The sequence below is a fragment of the Xyrauchen texanus genome, chromosome 17 (assembly GCF_025860055.1).
Source record: "Xyrauchen texanus isolate HMW12.3.18 chromosome 17, RBS_HiC_50CHRs, whole genome shotgun sequence".
NCBI classification, from domain to species: Eukaryota; Metazoa; Chordata; class Actinopteri; order Cypriniformes; family Catostomidae; genus Xyrauchen; species Xyrauchen texanus.
In genome coordinates, this window is record NC_068292.1 from 26,322,009 (window position 1) to 26,340,805 (window position 18,797).

Sequence of the window (18,797 nt, forward strand, 5' to 3'; positions counted from 1 at the left end):
GCTCTTTTCTTTCATTAGAGTACATACTTTCATTAGTCCCTCCATGGCAACCAGACTGGCAGAATGCATTTGTGTGCTGATCCACAGCAGATCTAGTCCTTTAAGATGTTACAGTGTTATTGGGTAAGGTTGATGATGTGACTGTAGAGCTGCTCAGTAAAGGCCTGCAATGAGAAGTGCTGCTGGACTCGCTCTCTGCCAGCCTGCCCCATGTGCTGTTTAAGTTTAGAGTCTGTAAAAAACTCCTGCATGGCCTCAGAGAACCGCTCAGGGGTCAGTTCACAAAAGAAGCCTGATTCTCCATGAGCCACAGACTCCAGTGGTCCACCGAGTTAACTGCAATAACAGGGTGTGACAACCGCCAAAGGAAGGGACGGAAACAGGCGTCAGCTTAAGGGGTAAGCTTTTTATTTCTCTATTAATTATACACAATATCGGTGTTGTAGGTTTTTCCCTTGGACGGGTTGTCGGGCCTCTCATGCTCCGTCGCTGCTGCCCTTTTATGCCGCTCTCCTCATGTTACTGAAATTAGACACAGGTGTTAGTCATCATTTTAGCTCAGGTGTGAGCGCCCTTACCGCTTTTCTCTCCCGGACGGGCGCTTGACCACGCCCCCGCTGCCACACAGGGGAACGCGAGTACATGGCCTCTATTGGTACGATGCCAAAGTGTTCATTGCTGGGTGTGTACAGTACACAAGTGCTTTTGTGCAGCAAGGACAATTTCTGTTTGTCTGAGAAAGAGCGCAGGAAGGTAACGTGGTCCTCCAGGCCAAGAGAGGATAAAAGGGAGCGCAGCTCTTTGTAATGCTCTACATTCTCAGCCACTCGCTCATCATATCCTCCCGCCATCACAAGGTGCACACACTCCCACTGATTTTCCAATATACGCTCTTTAAAAGGTGCTAATGCATGCAGTGCTAACGGCAGGTTCTTCTTGCCTTTGTAGCAATTGATTGACAGAAAGAGGAAGCTCCATCCTTCAGGGACCAACCAGCTGAGGCCCTCTACTTCACCATCAAAAGCTGCAAAGTTCAAAGAGGGATAAAGGATTTTGGTGGGGATCTCAGCTAATTTTGGGAAAGTCTGTTTGAATACTCTAGCAGTGAAATGGCTGTTGAACAAAATGCAGTCTGCCATGCCAGTGGTCAGTTCCTCAAACCAGTCGAAGATCACGCAATACAAAAGCTTCAAAGCAGAGTAGCGCTGAGTAAGCAACTGGTCAGGGAACAGAACTTTCTTTCTGTGACGTGCCAAATGCAAAAAGGGAATAGATGCAGAAACCTGAAAGAGATCAATCGATCAATATTACGCCATGGTGGTAAATAAAGAGAAAGATGTTCAGACTGAACGTGTTCTTGTGCTAAAATGATCTAGACACAGCAAATGGAATAGAACAGAATGCAGGTGTTGAGAAGCATTTTCAAAAGACACAGCATCTAAAAAATGTGGTGCTCCTGTGCAGTATACTGGGGAAAAATAAAAACAGCAAGACTCTATGCAATGGCCGAAGACGTCCATCTAGTGCATGTTTACATTGAAATAAAAACATTAAAACACTGTGCAAATGGATGCAAAAATGTGTTGTTTGGTGTGAACTTCCCGTTATCATCACCTCATTTTTGTAATTATGACATTTTGGCAGACATATTTAAGTATCTGATATATATATATAGTCCTTGCCAAGTCATTTGTCACATGTGCAAGTCAAGTCTTAAATCCCTTTTGGTAATTTTGTTCTATATGAAACAGATTAGTTTAAATAATATAAATAAATTTAATATATTAAAAAACTACAGGGGTATCGCACTTCTCAGCCTCTCTGGTAAAGTTTACTCCAAGGTGCTGGAGAGGAGGGTTCGGCCGATTGTCGAACCTCGGATTTAAGAGGAACAATGTGGGTTCCGTCCTGTCCGTGGAAGGATGGACCAGATCTTTACTCTCGCAAGGATCCTGGAGGGGGCTTGGGAGTATGCCCATCCAGTCTACATGTGTTTTGTGGATCTGGAGAAGGCGTATGACCAGGTCCCCCAGGAGATACTGTGGGAGGTGCTGCGGGAGTACGGGGTGGGGGGTTCCTTCTTAGGGCGATCCAATCCCTGTCTCCAAAGCAAGAGCTGTGTCCGGGTCCTCGGCACGAAGTTGAGTTCGTCCCATGTGGGGGTTGGTCTCCGCCAGGGCTGCGCTTTGTCACCAATCCTGTTTGTGATATTCATGGGCAGGATATCAAGGCTTAGTCAGGGTGGGGAAGGGGTGCGGTTCGGTGGGCTGGGGATCTCATCACTGCTTTTTGCAGATGATGTGGTCTTCATGTCATCATCAGTCTGTGACCTTCAGCTCTCACTGGATTGCTTGACAGTCGAGTGTGAAGCGGCTGGGATGAGGATTAGCACCTCTAAATCTGAGGCCGTGGTTCTCAGCAGGAAACCGATGGAGTGCGTACTCCGGGTAGGGAAGGAGGTATTGTTCAAGTACCTCTGGGTCTTGTTCACAAGTGAGGGGACAATGGAGTGTCGGGGCAGCGGGGGCTGCATTGCACTCGCTCTATCGCACCGTTGTCATGAAAAGAGAGCTGAACCGGAAGGCAAAGCTCTCGATCTACTGGTCAATTTTTTTTCATACCCTCACCTAGGGTCATGAAGGCTGGGTCATGACCGAAAGATCTAGGTCTTGAGTACAAGCGGCAAAATGGGTTAACTCAGAAGGGTGGTGGGCTTCTCCCTTAGAAATAGGGTGAGGAGCTCAGTCATCTGTGAGGAGCTCGGAGTAGAGCCACTGCTCATTTGTGTCGAAAGGAGCCAGTTGAGGTGGTTTGGGCATCTGGTAAGGATGCCCCCTGGGTGCCTCCCTAGGGAGGTGTTTCAGGCATGTCCAGCTGGGAGGAGGCCTCAGGGAAGTACCAGGACTAGGTGGAGAGATTACATCTTCACACTGGCCTGCGAACGCCTCGGGGTCCCCAGTCAGAGCTGGTTAATGTGGCTCGGGATAGGGAAGTTTGGGGCCCCCTGCTGGAGCTGCTGCACCCATGACCCGACTTCGGATATGCGGTTGAAGATGATGGATGGATGAAATTCTGGGAAAATATTTCTCCTTGTAGACCTAAATATATTTGTTTATTGGTTTTTAATTTGAAGACAAGTCTCAAGTCTAATCTGTACTAGTCAAGTCCATCTGTGCATTTTGGGTTACAATTTCTATATTTCTATATAAAGATGACAACAGTAACTAATGCTAATGCAAACAGTAACTAATACTAATGCAAAAATAAAAAGGCCTTTACCTGATCACAGAAGAAACCATCAAACTCCTCCCCACTGAAGAACACAAGATACAGAGTTACATAGATCATGCACAGGTATGCACACAGGGCATGGAAATAACCAAACACACTGGTGGGCAGCCAGTCACCCACACACACCACAGGTAGGTCAGGTGGGAGGGTCTCAGAGAAGCAATGCTGGGGCGTCATAGTGTGCTGTCCAGATCTGCACACTGCAGTCACAAGAGCTACAGCTGCATCCACCACCAGATGCTCTGCTCCACCTACCAGATCAGGGTGCAGGATCACCACTCGAACCACCCTGATATGTGTCAGTTACACCAAAATTCTTATACAAAACAACTAGACTTGATTTTTTTAAAGACTTTTTTGTTTTTTATTGCCCAAAAATAGTCAATCTCTCTCTCACACCTGATGAAGTTGCCAGTTATTTATAAAATAATAATAATTTTGCGGATTGATCAAATCACGTCTCATCATCGAACTTCAGTCTAAATGTCATTTATTTAATCAAATATAAAAGTCTAGAGGGAAATTCATCTTTATACTACTACATAGTAAGACATAACACTAAAACAGCACTGTTCCGAATGTCATGTTTTATATTTGTTTACGTAAAACGGTACAGTAGTGCCTTAAATAATACTAAACAAAATGTTCAAAATGATTGTAAAACTAGAAAAAGGAACTGTTTATATTTCACGTTTAATAACACTACCTAGTGTGCGTATTGCGGTTCTAAGTTCAAACAGAAGATTTAGTGAAACTGGCTTCTTGATTGAGCCAAAATGCCCTCCCAAAACTGTACACATAACCCATCTCATATGAGACGTCCGTTATCATTCTATTGAAATTACTTACAATAAATCCTAAATGTCAAATTTTAAACTATTTTTATTTTTTGTAATACATTAATTTAAGTTTCTGTAGAAAATGTAAACCCCCAAATCATTCGATGGTAAAAGTCATCAATCTCAGTTGAAGTCAGGCACTCTACCGGCTCCTAAAATGGTCCTTTCAATGGACGTCGTGGCTTTCTCTGTGAGACGTCATCAAGTTGGTTTCTTCTTTAGTGTTCTGGATCAGTTGGAGTTTAGTTACAGAAGCAGTCAACAAGATTCAATCTTCAATCTTCTACCCACAAACTCCTGAAACCTGCAGTATTAAACAAAATGGTAAGTTTCTCAATTGAAATTGTATTAGTTGTGGAGATTTATTATGTACATTTTTTGCATATATGACCGTTACACATGGGTTGCTAGCTGTCTAGCCAGCCATGCTCTTGTTGCAACTTACCGTTATTGAAACTTGATTCAGTATATTTAATCGCTTTACAAATGCTCGCATTTTAATTCTTATTTACTCACATAATTCGTTTTTGTATGGTATTCAGTATTGTACAATAGTTTCTATAAACGCAGTTTTTTTTTTTTTTTGGATCGTGGGATTGCAATCTTCAAACTGGGGATCTCTTTGGGAGACGTGGCAGTTTTGGACCACCGTTTAGCTCATCAGACTTTATCAGAGCAGGTTTTACGGCGTATATCCTGAGTCTAAATCTCTTTTGCAGTGTTAAAGGGTCAGTGGTTGTATAAAGTTATGCTAGGCTGTATTGATTTATGTGCCTTCTGAGGTATGAACTAAAGCTTAAAGTTAAAGTCAGGGGTTTTGTGTGTTTTAAGTCTTGAAGATTATTATAGAGTATCATTATATACTTGGTTTAACAAATCGCTTATTTACAGCCTGGACCTGCAGCTAGTGTGACAAATGTTGGTGCCTCCAGCCGTTCCCCAAGTAAGACAGTGGCCCCTCGTGCTGCTGGCACCTCAGCCAGACAGAGGTAAGCAACTAAGTCTAACAAACTCATACAGGCCTTAAAAACCCCATTCAACACACCATGCTTTATGGCTGTTAAAAATTGTTCACCCAAAAATTGTAATTCTCTAATAATTTATTCACCCTCATACCGTCCCAGATGTGTATGACTTTCTTTCTTCTGCAGAGTACGTTGGAGATTTTTAAAAGAATATCTCCGCTCTGTATGTCCACACAATGCAACTGAATAGTGGCCAAAACTTTGAAGCTTAAATAAGTACATTAAGGCAGCATAAAGGTAATGGGTATAAAACAGTAAAATGATGGTGTGGGTGAGAGACAGATCAGTATTTGTTCTTTTTGTTTACTATAAATCTCCACCTTTGACTAGCCCAGACCATTAGGTGGCAATATGCACTAAGAATGCAAATTGGCAAAAAGCATAAGAAGATTTATTGTAAAAAAAAAAAAAAAAAATATTGGTCTGTTTCTTACCCACACCTATTATATCACTTCTGCAGAGATGGATTAAAGCACTGGAGTCTTATGGATGGCCTTTATGTGCTTTTTGGTGCTTCAAAGTACTGGTCTCCTTTAACTTGCATTGTATGGACCTACAGAGCTGAGATATTTTCTAAAAATCTTTGTTTTCTGCAGAACAAAGTCACACATCTGGGATGAGTGTGAGTAAATGGGTGAATTATTCTTTTGACCTCAGCACACATCATTCAACTAATTTCCCACTGGACCTTCACTTTTCTCATTCTGCTCAAATCCTTGCTGAATCCAGAGGACTGAAAAGCTTTCCGTTCATGGTAGCTGATTTCTTTGTGTTTTTCTCTCTGTTTACTGTGATTTGATCAGCAAAGCTGATTGGAATTGTTTATCTGGACTTCACTGCAAGTCACAGTTGACAAAATTTACTTGCAATGTTTTGTTATGCAGATTTGACATGATCAGGTATGGTAAAATGTGATTGTTCACAGAACTGATAGTCTGGCCCTAATCAGTTGGTTGATATTTTATCCATTTCAAATGCTTGAGGATACCTGTGACATTTGTCTTTTGTGAAGGTCTAGTTTTGTGTCTATTCATTTTTGTTTATTTTTCTTTTCCTCAGGAAAGCCCCCAGCAGTGGTGCACGCAGTGGAGCCAGATCCACAGCAACAGCTGGCACAGGAGGGATGTGGCGCTTTTACACTGAAGACTCACCAGGACTTAAAGTGTGAGTATATACACCCTGGATAGAATGACCAGGAATATACATTCAGTAAAGCATTTATATGTAAATCTTAGTCAAATAAGAATACATTTGAAATTGACGTGTATTTATTTAGCAGAAGAGTTCTTACCAACTTATGTTACAAATAATGCATGCTGTTGCTGTAGCAGCAGTTCGTACCAAAAGAAAAAATAAAACGTTTTTGTTTGTCATCTTGGACTTATAGTGAAACCTAGTGGTGTGGATGCAGCATCATTCAAAATCAATAGTTTTAAGTTACAGATGTCATTGTACAAATTCACTATTCACATTCATTTATGATTAATTTCATCCAAGAGTGAACGTGTCCAATAAAAAGCTGGTTCATGAGATTTAGTATTCAGCCGGTCATGTGATTTTCTAAAATGACAGATCGAATACGAATTTTTTCGACGCATGTGCTCTACGACTGCTTTGAGATACTCTTTTAGGACAGTCATTGGAGGGTGCATGCACTGATGATGCAGGCAGACAAGGGATGTCTGTGTGTCAAGAAAATCTGGGCTGCAAACAGACAAGGAGGAGTGTGCTGATGATGAAATTTGCACCACGTATACTGTGTGCAGAGTGATCAGCAACATGGACAACCGAAGTATACTTTGGCTATTGCGGATGTACAAATTCGTCCCATTTAACTCATTGGCCAGTACGCAAATATTTTGTCCCACCCCTTTTGCATTTTATAATTGTTACATGCCAGATAGCCTTATATTACATGATGGTATTTAATTAAATGTATGTGACATTTTGGCATTTAGTACAAAGCCTATGGTGTAGTCACAGACTACATTCTGTGGAAAAATAATTTGAACCTATGTGATGAGTATCACTGGATTCACAGAGAGAGGTGCTGACTGTGGATCAATTAGAAATCAAGTCAGACATCTTTATTGCTTAAGTTCCAGGTGAAATAAGATGAGGTAACGATTAAAGATACTTCATTTGCAAAGAACCAACAGACACTCATTTTTAATTCATCATTTCAGCTCAACAGGAAGTGACACGAAAGGGGTGGGGGCAGAGGGTTCTGAGAGGTTTAGCATTTATAAGGATAAACATGAAATTTTAACGACAGGAAATTGGCCTCATGGCCTCAACCTCCTCCTCTATTTGATGTCTCCCCTGCTGTTTTCCCTCCTACAGCTGTGTGTATGTGTACATTTGTGTGCCTTTATTAAGAGGCATACTCTTACTGCAGCATTAACTTTGTTTTCTTTAAAATGAACCGTATGATCACTGTAGTGATTTCTGTGCCAATCATTCCAAGGGCCTAATTTTGTTCTTCTACCTTTAGATCTGTGCACACTTCACAGCATTTGTTTCTAGACTAGTATTTTTTCGTTTTTACAGTGAACACATGAGAGAAATTTCATCAGTTATTTGCTGAGAGTGTTCGAATGGATTTGTCAGGGTCTTTACAGTGGGCATATTTACAGTTGAGAGTCTCTTACAGAATAAGAGAGTCTGTGTGGAGTTATGTGTGTGAAGTTTTTCTTAAACCACTCTTTAGGTTGGTGTGTGTGTCTGTGTGTTTTGGAGCTTAATTAAAGTTCCGTCAGAAAAGGTCACATCAATTAAAGCCTGAGGGGTGGGCCTTCAGTCAGCTTGGTTATACGGCTGCCTTGCGACCCAGGGGATGGTCAGTTCCTGCTTTAATAAAGCCCCACATTTTCCACCTAGCTCGTTAACAGTATCTTCCTCACCGGAATGTATAATCCTAATTAGCACCTCTGTCACATGATCAAGACAAGCTGTCCTGATTGGCCCACTGGGAAGAAGTTGGTACCGAAATCATGCTTAATATATCATTTTATTTTTTTGTATTTAAATTATTTGTATTAAATAATATTTTGAGTCACCATTGCGCTGGTACCAAAACACTTGTTAAAATTCTTTAGTATATCACTAGATATGTTGGAGTATGTAATGTCCTTGAACTTTTCACAAAATTAGATATTGGGCAAAAAGTCAAGGCTTCTTTTTCCTTGCATTTAAAGTGGATTAATACACATAAAATAAGTACATACAACTGGTTCACTATACTGGTACACAAAGTCTTCTGAAGCCATATCAAAATTTAAGTTATTCACTGATAAGTTTCCCCTCTTCCATAAATATCAAACCTCATTTGCTGGCAGTTTTTTGTTTTTAACATTGCTTGATCAGTCAAATAACACGTAAGAACCAATGATGCTTGGTGTCAATTATGTCGGACCTGCCTGAAACTTTTAAGGGCTCCATATGTGATTTGTGGGCATTGGTGGAGGGCAAGTTTATCTATGCATAATGGCATACGTTTTGGTCTTTCTCAGACAAAGCTGTTAAATGGCTTTAGAAGACTTCTAAAATAGTGCGCCAGTTGTATTAACAATTTTTATGATATTTCTATGCTACATTTGTGCTTTGTATTATAAATCACCAACCAATTTTGTTATTAACATCTCTGTAACATCTCCTTTTGTGTTTCACTGAAGAGAAACAATCCAGGGTCAGAATGATATGAGTTAATGACCACGTTTATATGCACTTAAGAAAAAGGTTTATTCCAGGGTTTTTTCAGAATATGGAGTTCTGGAAGGTCATGTAAACCTGAACTCAGTTTTCCTCATGCCACTTAAGGAATTAAGAAAAAGCGGTTCAACACGCATGGTTTCTCCCAGGAACTCTGTGTATGTGGCGATGTAAACGCATAAGCGGCATTCTTAAGCCCAAAGTATAATTCGATTTTGACACAAACGCTCCGTTCTCTTCTCAGTAAAAAACAATACAAATTTCCATACATGCAGTCTCCCATGTTATTGTTCAGGACAAATTGATATCACATATAACTAATTATTTGTATCTTTCTAGTACATTTCAGACATTTACTATTAATGAAAAGAAAAACTGTTTTTCTATTGTCGCAATGGATAGAATCACCCTAATGACTTCTCTTAAAGGTGGCTACTTTTTTCTATATGTAGCCATCAATTATGAAATTACCAACAAGGAGGTTTACCTGTTTTGTCCATCTTTCCCCTGCATTAGGGATGGGCGGATCGATCCTAAAGTATCGATACCAAAAATATAGATTCTAAAAATAAATTTAATTAGGGATATTATTATTGGTTACCATGAACATGTATGTAAAAAGGATTGGGCTATATTAGCAAATAGTTGTGCAGGAGGGGCACTATTTATTTTGCTCATTTTAACATGCATACTGAAAGACACAAGCGCTTGCGCTGTCACACAGTTCATTCAAATGAGGGATTGGTGCTTTGTAGAGGTAATGATAGAAAATCAGAGAAACAGCTTCTGGAGTAAATTCACCCTAAAATAACAACATATCTAAAGGTGACCTTTCTTATGAGTTTGTATGAAATTGTTGTTAATAAATAAAAAAAGTTAACCATGGTTTTACTAAAGTACTATTGTAGTAGGAACCATGATTAATTGTGTGGTAACTATGGTATATATAAAAACCATGGTTAAACTAAAATTACTGTAGTGAATCCATGGTTCATATTTTTAAGGGTAAACAAAACAGAAGTCTAATAATTTACTGTGTAGGCTCACAAATGTAAACTAAAAAAATAATGGACTTGAATTGTCTAAAATAATAATTTAAATGACCAACTTTATCCCAAGAAAAAGTGAAAACAACTGTAAGAACCGTATTGGTATCGACGATATTGGAATTTAAATTGTTGTATCGGATCGAAAAGAAAATAAGTGGTATCGCCCATCCCTACACTGCATCTTCCGCATAAGATAACCATCCAATCAGAAAGCGTTGTCAAGCGTGTGACCTATAGACTACTTTCGTCCAATCATTTGACGTCTAGTTATATCAATAGCGGAAGCTGGTGGGGGGTAGAATAAAGCCCATTTGACCGTTCTCGCATACACAGGCAATTTGTGCATGCACGCTAAAACTGAATGAGGCACTGGACTATTTCTATTCAGGAGTTTAGACCTATAAAGATGTCTTTTATAGTCCTTCAGTCTCGAGTTATACAATTAGAGGTATCTCCTGACCTCCTCACACATGTTCTTGATGTGCACATCCAATATTGATGTTTTTACCGTCGTCTCCTGTTGTTTACCGGTGATTACATCTATAAAATATATATATATATATATATATATATATATATATATATAAAATAAAGAATAAGTGTTTCAAAACTTTTGAATGGTAGTGTATAGTAGTTTATTTGAACTGGATTGCAAAACTTCTAAATGTTAATATTTTATGTTTTGATTTTAGAAACACTCTTGCTGATTGTGTAAACTACAGGAATATTGAAATTAATCAAATATGACTTTGTGTATGTTGCTCACAATCCTTTTAGACTATGTAAAAAATGTATAATGGATGAGATTCTTCAATGTGCTGATTAAACTGCTTTTATCAGCTCACCACTTAATTAATTGACTGCCTTTCAGCTAATCTTCAACATATTTTACACTAAACAATCCTTTTGGAATGAACTATATGTGGACTTTACTATGATAATTGTAATTTATATGGTGTCCGCAAACGATGACTTACTGTCCTAACATGCTAGTTGACTGTTACACACTCAAATGTAGAGGTAGGTGTGTGTGTGTGTGTGTAAACATGCTTGCATACATATACTGAACTGTGCAAACGTCTTAGGCACATATGATGTTTCACAAAAACATTTGTCTTAAGATGGTTATATATATATCTTCAGCTTTAGTGTGTCAATTGGAAATATATATTATTAAACTCCCGAACGTGTGTGTTGGTTACATTTCGAGGTGGCTTGTCAGGCACATCCAAGAGACGTTTAAGATAGAGAGTAACCTGTGGATCATTGTTTACTCATGATGCAAACTGTTTCAAATGTTTCAGTCCGATATGGTAAACTGGTTCAGCTCGTTCATTAAAAAGAACCAGTTCAAAAAGAACGATTAGGAAACTAACATGGCACCAACTCAAGAATATCTCCAAATAAGGTGAAGAATAAAATAGTGAAGTCTTCCTCTGATGACATGTTTGTTATTTGCAAAAAGTGCCTTCTGGTTCCCTTGTAAACTTAGTCATTGATGACTATTTACAGTTTTGGGGGAAATTATTCCTTGAAGAGTTGGTCAATAATTCTCTTTATTTGAATTTGAGTATTGCAATCCTTCATTAGGAGTCCCTCTATCTTACTGTTTTGTTAATGACATGAATGAGAGCTGATGCCAATTTCTTCTGTCTCTCTTTCCTTGCAGTGGCCCAGTACCAGTTTTGGTGATGAGTCTGCTCTTTATTGCATCTGTATTCATGCTGCACATCTGGGGAAAGTACACCCGCTCCTAAACCTGAATGACTCTAAATTCTGACCCCTAAAACCTGACACAGAATCTTAAGCCATTGGACTTGGACCAAACTCTGACCATCAACACCCCCATCCCCTTCCTTTATGACCTCTGTTTCAAGGGGTTTCACCCACCAAAAGAGTTTACCCAGCCACTACAACCATTTAGCTTTTTTTCACCAGATCAGGACATCCTTTTTTATTTTTATCTTTGTTCAAATTAATATTTAAAATTGTACAATACGTCTGTTATCTGTCTGTTTTTTCTTCAATGTACTTGGAAAAACAAAGAAAATCACAGGGTATGAATTGCATATGGTGTCATTTGTTTATCTTCAGTCTATGGCATAACAAGGGGTTCTATGCAAATGTAAATTCCATTTGAGCTGGTTAGGCTCCACCCATGTCTGAACATGACATCATAATGTGCTATTGCTCAAATCCCATTAACACTAACACTTTGCTTCCATGTGATGGTAGAAAACAGGGTATTTCTTTCAATGATAAATGTTAATTGTATGTTTTAGAACTGAATAATAGTACTACAAACTAATGTGGGCTTTACCTTATGAGTAGTTCACCCAAATGTTACAATTCTGTCATTTACTCACCCCAATATTGTCCAAACCTGTACAACTACTGTACACCACAGAAGAATAAAATATCCTGGCCACTCTTTTCTGCCTAATGGAAATTGAATTGTCAAGCTCCAGAACATACTAAAATGGTCAAAACAACTAGTCCAAAATGTATGTCTTCTGAAGTAAAACCATGGCATTGTTGTGTGTGAGAAATTTAAAAACGGACAGAAATTTCAGTTGTTATTCACTTATAATTTTTACCTCAAATGAGCTGTGAAAACAGAGCGCTCATTGAGTCAGATCAGAATGATTCTTGAACTATTCATTCAGATAGATTTTGTCAACTGGATCAACCAATTAATTAAAACAAATCCCACTCAATCCCAAAAAAATTTGAAAAACGAACATTGCAATTTTCATAATTAACTCCCGAAAGAAAACTAGGGCTTATGTCAAGATTTTCAGTGAATAACAACTAAAAGTTTGGTCTGTTCCTCACACAAAGCTATCATATGGCTTCAGAAGACTTAAGATGTAATGAGCAAATCACAAAGACCACTTGTATATATGCCTACTTATTTTTCATTCATGATATTTAAAATACCAGTAGTAGCAAGGATATTGTTCAAAATTCACCTTCCAGCGATTCTGGAAACACTATTTAAAAATGAAACCTAGCAATCATTAACAGAAAACATTTTTATTTGAAGGATAATGATTCCTCGTATTTTTGCACCACTGATATTTTTGGTCAAAAATCGATTTTATATATATATATATATATATATATATATATATACACACACGCGCACACACACTCGCATCCAAAAGTTTGGAAAAATTTACAGATTTTGCTCTTTATGGAAAGAAATTGGTACTATTTTTCACCAAAGTGGCATTCAACTATGTATAGTCAGGATATTAATAACGTGAAAAATTACTATTACAATAAAAAATACTTCAAAGTGTTCTTGTCAAAAAATCCTCCATATGCAGCAATGACAGCTTTGCAGATCCTTGGCATTCTTGCTGTCAGTTTGTCCAGATACTCAGGTGACATTTCACCTCACACTTCCTTTAGCACTTGCCATAAATGTGGCTGTGTTGTCGGGCACTTCTCACACACCTTACAGTCTAACTGATCCCACAAAAGCTCAATGGTGTTAAGATCCATAACACTCTTTTCCAATTATCTATTGTCCATTGTCTGTTTCTTTGCCCACTCTAACCTTTTCTTTTTGTTTTTCTGTATCAAAAGTGGCTTTTTCTTTGGAATTCTTCCCATAAGGCCTGCACCCCTGACTCTTCTCTTTACTGTTGAATATGAAACTGGTATTTAGCAGGTAGAATTCAATGAAGCTGTCAACTGAGGACATGTGAGGTGTCTATTTCCCAAACTAGAGACTCTGATGTACTTATCCTCTTGTTTAGTTGTACATCTGGCCTTCTACATCTCTTTCTGTCCTTGTTAGAGCCAGTTGTCCTTTGTCTTTGAAGACTGTGGTGTACAACTTTGTATGAAATCTTCAGGTTTTTTGGCAATTTCAAGCTTTGTATAGCCTTCATTCCTCAAAACAATGATTGACTGATGAGTTTCTAGAGAAATCCGTTTCTTTTCTCTTTTTTTTGTTGCCATTTTTGACCTTATATTGTCCTTAAGACATGCCAGTCTATTGCATACTGTGGCAACTCAAAACAAAGACAACGGTAAGCTTCATTTAACAAATCAAATAGGTTTCAGCTGTGTTTGATATAATGACAAGTACATTTCTAGTACCAAATTAGCAATTTAGTAAGATTACTCAAGGATAAGGTGTTCGAGTGATGGCTGCTGGAAATTTCTTTTTAGACCAGTAATGTCCTGACTATACTTTGTGATCAGCTGAATAAAAGTATAAAATTTCCTTCTGAAACAGCTAAATCTGTATTATTCAAAAGTTTTGGCTGCCTGTGTGTGTGTGTGTGTATATATATATATATATATATATATATTTATATATATATATATTATTTGATGTGTATTTAAATACAATTTGTATTTAATTATCTGCATGACACATTTTGGTATGTTTAGGATCAAAATAAGTGCTCATTTAACCTCATAAAATGTATTACATTCTTCTTTATTAATCCCTCAAAATTGTTATTCTGGATTGTTCTCAATTGTTTTCGTCAATAACATCCACAAACATATTTCAAATTGAAGGTGCGTTTTTTTTCTAACACATCCATAAAACGTCAATAATAATTTCCTTTAGCCTGTAGGAGGCGCTATGACCCACTCTTAGGTTCAACAACCTCTCAGCGCGGCAACTGTTAGATGTGTGTGTGTGTGTGTGTGTGTGTGTGTGTGTGTGTGTGTGTGTGTGTGTGTGTGTGTTTGACTCGGTGCCTCACTTTGTGTTTGTGTCTGTGTTCTTTATTATTTATGTTCTAACTGAGTGTAAGGTTTCCCTCGTGCTCACTCCAATCCCAAAAGCTAAAAACATAGTCAGAATTAATCAGTATCATCTTAAATATGGATCCATATGGACAAGGAATGGTGCATTTGTGTGTGACAGAAAGATTGCATGGACTGTTTAATTTGTTGTCTTCAGGGGTCTTTGTGCTACTTTAGGATTTAGGATCCAGATTAATTATTATTTATTATTTTATAAATCTCATACAATAAATATTATAAAGCACTTACAACATGTTTCTGTTGGAAATGTTATTCTTTCAATGTAACAAATTATTTATTTATTTATTTTACATTGATTTGTGCCCATAGTAGCAAATGCAGGAAGACCCATTTAAAGGTTTCTATAATTTCTTGGAAATTGTAAAAATGTGTTTGGATGAGCCTTCAAGATTTGCAGTTTTTTTCTGTTCATATATTTTTCTTTTTTCTTGTAACTATTTCCTGAGCTCTAACCACTGTGTATAGGGACAGCCCCAGAGAACACACACTCTCAGATATCACCACTAAGAGCTGCACGCACAACGTACCTTTCATATACACAGTTACAAATTGCAGCATGGCACATTTTCAATGTTCTCCCACACAAACACATGTATTAACAGTCTCCCTTGTTTCCTCAGAGAGTCACACATGGGTAAAATCTTAAATAGGTCAAATCTTCAACACTGTCCTCCAGCGATGTCACTTTCAACACATTATTTACCTGGGTACACTTAAAATTACTATTAAAACACAAATTCTCTTGTGAGCAAGAGTGGGGTTTGATGTGGAGGAAACCAAAAGTGGAGCGGGTCTGTGTGGAAACCCCAAGTTGGCAGGTCGAGGTGGAAATGCAGGTTTTGCTAATGCTGAAAGGATGTGGTCCAGGAAAGAGTGCAGCTTGTCCCCACCCCCAAAAGCTGGTGAGGTGGACCCTTCCACGAGGGGAAATTCTGTGTCATTTTGAAACAAGTAAGAACACTATTGTGTCGTCTTGCCACAAGGTCTGGTTGTACTTTGTTGTGTCTACTCAGTGGTCACTTCAAACCATTCCATAATTGTTTTTTTTTTTTTTTATGTCACAAATGGTTCTTCTTCTCTGATTTTCTCACCTTTTCTCCCCAATTTGGAATTCAACAATTTGGTCACCGTTCACTTGCATTGTATGGACCTACAAAGCTGAGATATTCTTCTAAAAATCTTTATTATATTGAAAGTCATACACTCAGGTATGGCATGAGGGTGAGTAAATGATGAGAGGATTTCCATTTTGGGGTGAAATATCCCTTTAATTATCAAAGATGCAAAAAAATAAAAGTAATAATATATATATATAGAAAAAAAAAACACATTTTGAAAGTTACATTTAAAATCCTTTTGTCTTTCTGTCATTCTGGCATCCCTTATATTATTTCAGTAGTTATATACCCATAAACATGCACAACAACCCAGGTGTGTCACAGATTTTATCTGCTAATATGTACAGCAGGGAAACAGGTGACAACAATCAAACTATAACATGAAGCAAAATAAACCCTGACAAGTATGGTTTGCCTTTTTGACAGAGAAATAAATTGTAAAGGTGTGAGACGATATTGTAATAGCCTAAAGGCGATGATACAATGACAATTGCATAAGCAGAGAAAGAGATAAAGCAGTCGCAAGCCACTCCTTGGCTGTGGGAAGTTGGCCTCCTGCATTCTTTAATCTTATAGACTTACATAACATAAACTGCATCAAGCTCCTTGCCAAAAAAGATTCAAACTTCTTAGGCACTGCATCACTAAAACCATATTGTGCCAAGAATTACCCCAAAATCTAAATAGTCACTCACATAAAACTTGTATTTGAATTATAACTTGTATGCTCTTAACTGACCACATACATTTATATACACAAACACACAGCTTGTGGTTATGACATGTTAACCGATTTATGGTTCAGACTATGATAAAGTCAAAATGAAAGCTAATTTCTGTCCTCCATTTTAATCTGTGTCTTTGATCTATACGTTTTTGATGTTTGGGTGTATTTCTGTTTCAGTCTCTGTCTCTATCCATTTGTGCCTTGTGTGCTCGCTGTGTTTGTCTGGTAGTGTAGCTGGAGTGTATGGCTCAGTGAGTTCGTATTGGAATCACCTACTCTCCTCAGGGAATACGAGCGGGCAACTGGTGTGGAATGGCGGGGAAAGAGCAAAATCATGATGGCAGTTTATGTGTGTGTAGGGAAGCGTGCTGGTAGAGAGTGCCTGGTTTTAATGGATCATATGGTTGATAAAGCATAGAATGGAGAGACAGCTGCTATTGATCCTACTCTATGGCCAGTGCTACAGGGGTCCTTTGGGAAACAAACTCATACACAGAAGCCACCAAGATGACACACTTAGACATACAGTGGCCCCAAAAAGTATTTGGACACTTGAAGGAATGTACAGTTTGTACAGAATAAATAAAGTTAAGCTCAAGCAACAGCATTGATGGTATATTGTTGATTACAACAAAAATGAATTTAAACGCATCTTTCCTTAACTTAAAAAAAAATTAATAAAAAAATCAAGGTTACATTGAGGCAATTACAATGGAAGTGAATTTGGCCAATATTTCAAGGGTTTAAAGGTTGAAATTTTATAAAAGCTTCTATTAAAATGTGTGTATTATTTGTGTTTTTTTGTTTAAATTGTTGTTGTTAGTCATTTTAGTGTTCATGGCATTACATCATAATAGCAACAAAGGTACAAAATTGGATATAATTACACAGAAAACATTATTAATTGTTAAGATTATTTTTCACATTAAAATCACGTTAACAGACATTTTGTTTAAATCTTGTGGCTATACTTCTGAAACATTAAGTATTTTAATGTTAATGGATTGGCTCCCATTCACTTCCAATGTAAGTGACTGACTGAAACCAAAATTTAGTTATTTTTATTTTATTGGGTTTTTTAAAGAAAAAGAAAAAAGGGACGAGTTGAAATGTATTTTTGTAGTAAACATAATTATATAAATATCGATTGAGCATAGATTGTATTGAACCTGGAATATTAGTATTCAAGCACTTACAATGGAAGTGAATGGGGACAGTCCATAAACATTAAAATACTCACTGTTTCAAAAGTATAGCCACATGGTGTAAACATTATATATGTTAACAGGATTTTAGTGTAACAAAATCACTTACTAACCTTACCTGGCTAAAGTTATATCCAATATTACAACATCGTTGTCATGACAATGTATCGCCAGTAAACCCTGTAATCTGGTAAATGTTGGAACTCCGATAAATCTCTAATTTTATCACTCTAAAATCATTTTAACACATATAATGTTTACATCATGTGGCTATAATTTTGAAACCATGTGTATTTTAATATTTATGGACTATATCCATTCACTTACATTGTAAGTGCCTCAATATAACCACAATGTTTGCGTTTTATTAAAAAATGTAAACAAAGGACAAGTCAATTTTTTTTTTTAGATAATCAACATCACACCACAAATGATGTTGACTGAGCATAGCTTGTATAGCCAAACCTTTGAATTTTTTATGAATGTCTTTTCATAATATCTAAAAATCAAGCAAAGTGACATGTATTCTAAAGAAACATAACACAAACACACTTGTCAAGTTGTTGTTTTTAGATTATAAAACAATAGACATAGGCTACTATTCAAAATAAAGGTAAAACATATTTGAACACTTTCTGTTTGTCACTTTGTGGAATATGTCCATAGTTAATGTAATGACCTACAGTACTACAAGTGCTAATTGTTACTCTGCTTGGACACATGTGTGAACTGTGAGGATCTGATTTCATGCACACACAAAAATCCCCTGATACCATTTGGTTAAATGTAAAAGAAAAAATGACTAAGAAAAGTTAAACTAGTTCCGAGAAATGGTCTACCTAGCATCATTTGCTTGGAGATGAAACTCTAGATTTTTTTGTATCTTATGCAATGACAGTTATACATTTTTAAGTGTGATTTAAATGTCCAAAAGTGTCCAATTATCTTTTGGGGTCACATATGTTCAAAGACATAACTAATATGCAGTCACATTCTCTAAAAGCAGACATTACAGAACAAAAATAGAAAGTGACA

The 18,797-nt window shown here is 37.5% G+C and overlaps 1 protein-coding gene and 1 pseudogene across 1 annotated transcript; one reads left to right on the forward strand and one right to left on the reverse strand.

Moving 5' to 3' along the window:
* Nucleotides 1-116: 116 nt before the first annotated feature.
* Nucleotides 117-4,103, reverse strand: LOC127657656 (alpha-1,3/1,6-mannosyltransferase ALG2-like; annotated as a pseudogene).
* A 197-nt stretch (nt 4,104-4,300) lies between these two features.
* Nucleotides 4,301-12,347, forward strand: LOC127658006 (protein transport protein Sec61 subunit beta-like). Its single transcript, XM_052147066.1, has 4 exons — nt 4,301-4,454; nt 5,022-5,119; nt 6,215-6,319; nt 11,585-12,347. Exons 1-4 carry the CDS (start codon nt 4,452-4,454, stop codon nt 11,670-11,672), a joined length of 294 nt encoding a protein of 97 aa, XP_052003026.1. The 5' UTR covers nt 4,301-4,451; the 3' UTR covers nt 11,673-12,347.
* Nucleotides 12,348-18,797: the final 6,450 nt, after the last annotated feature.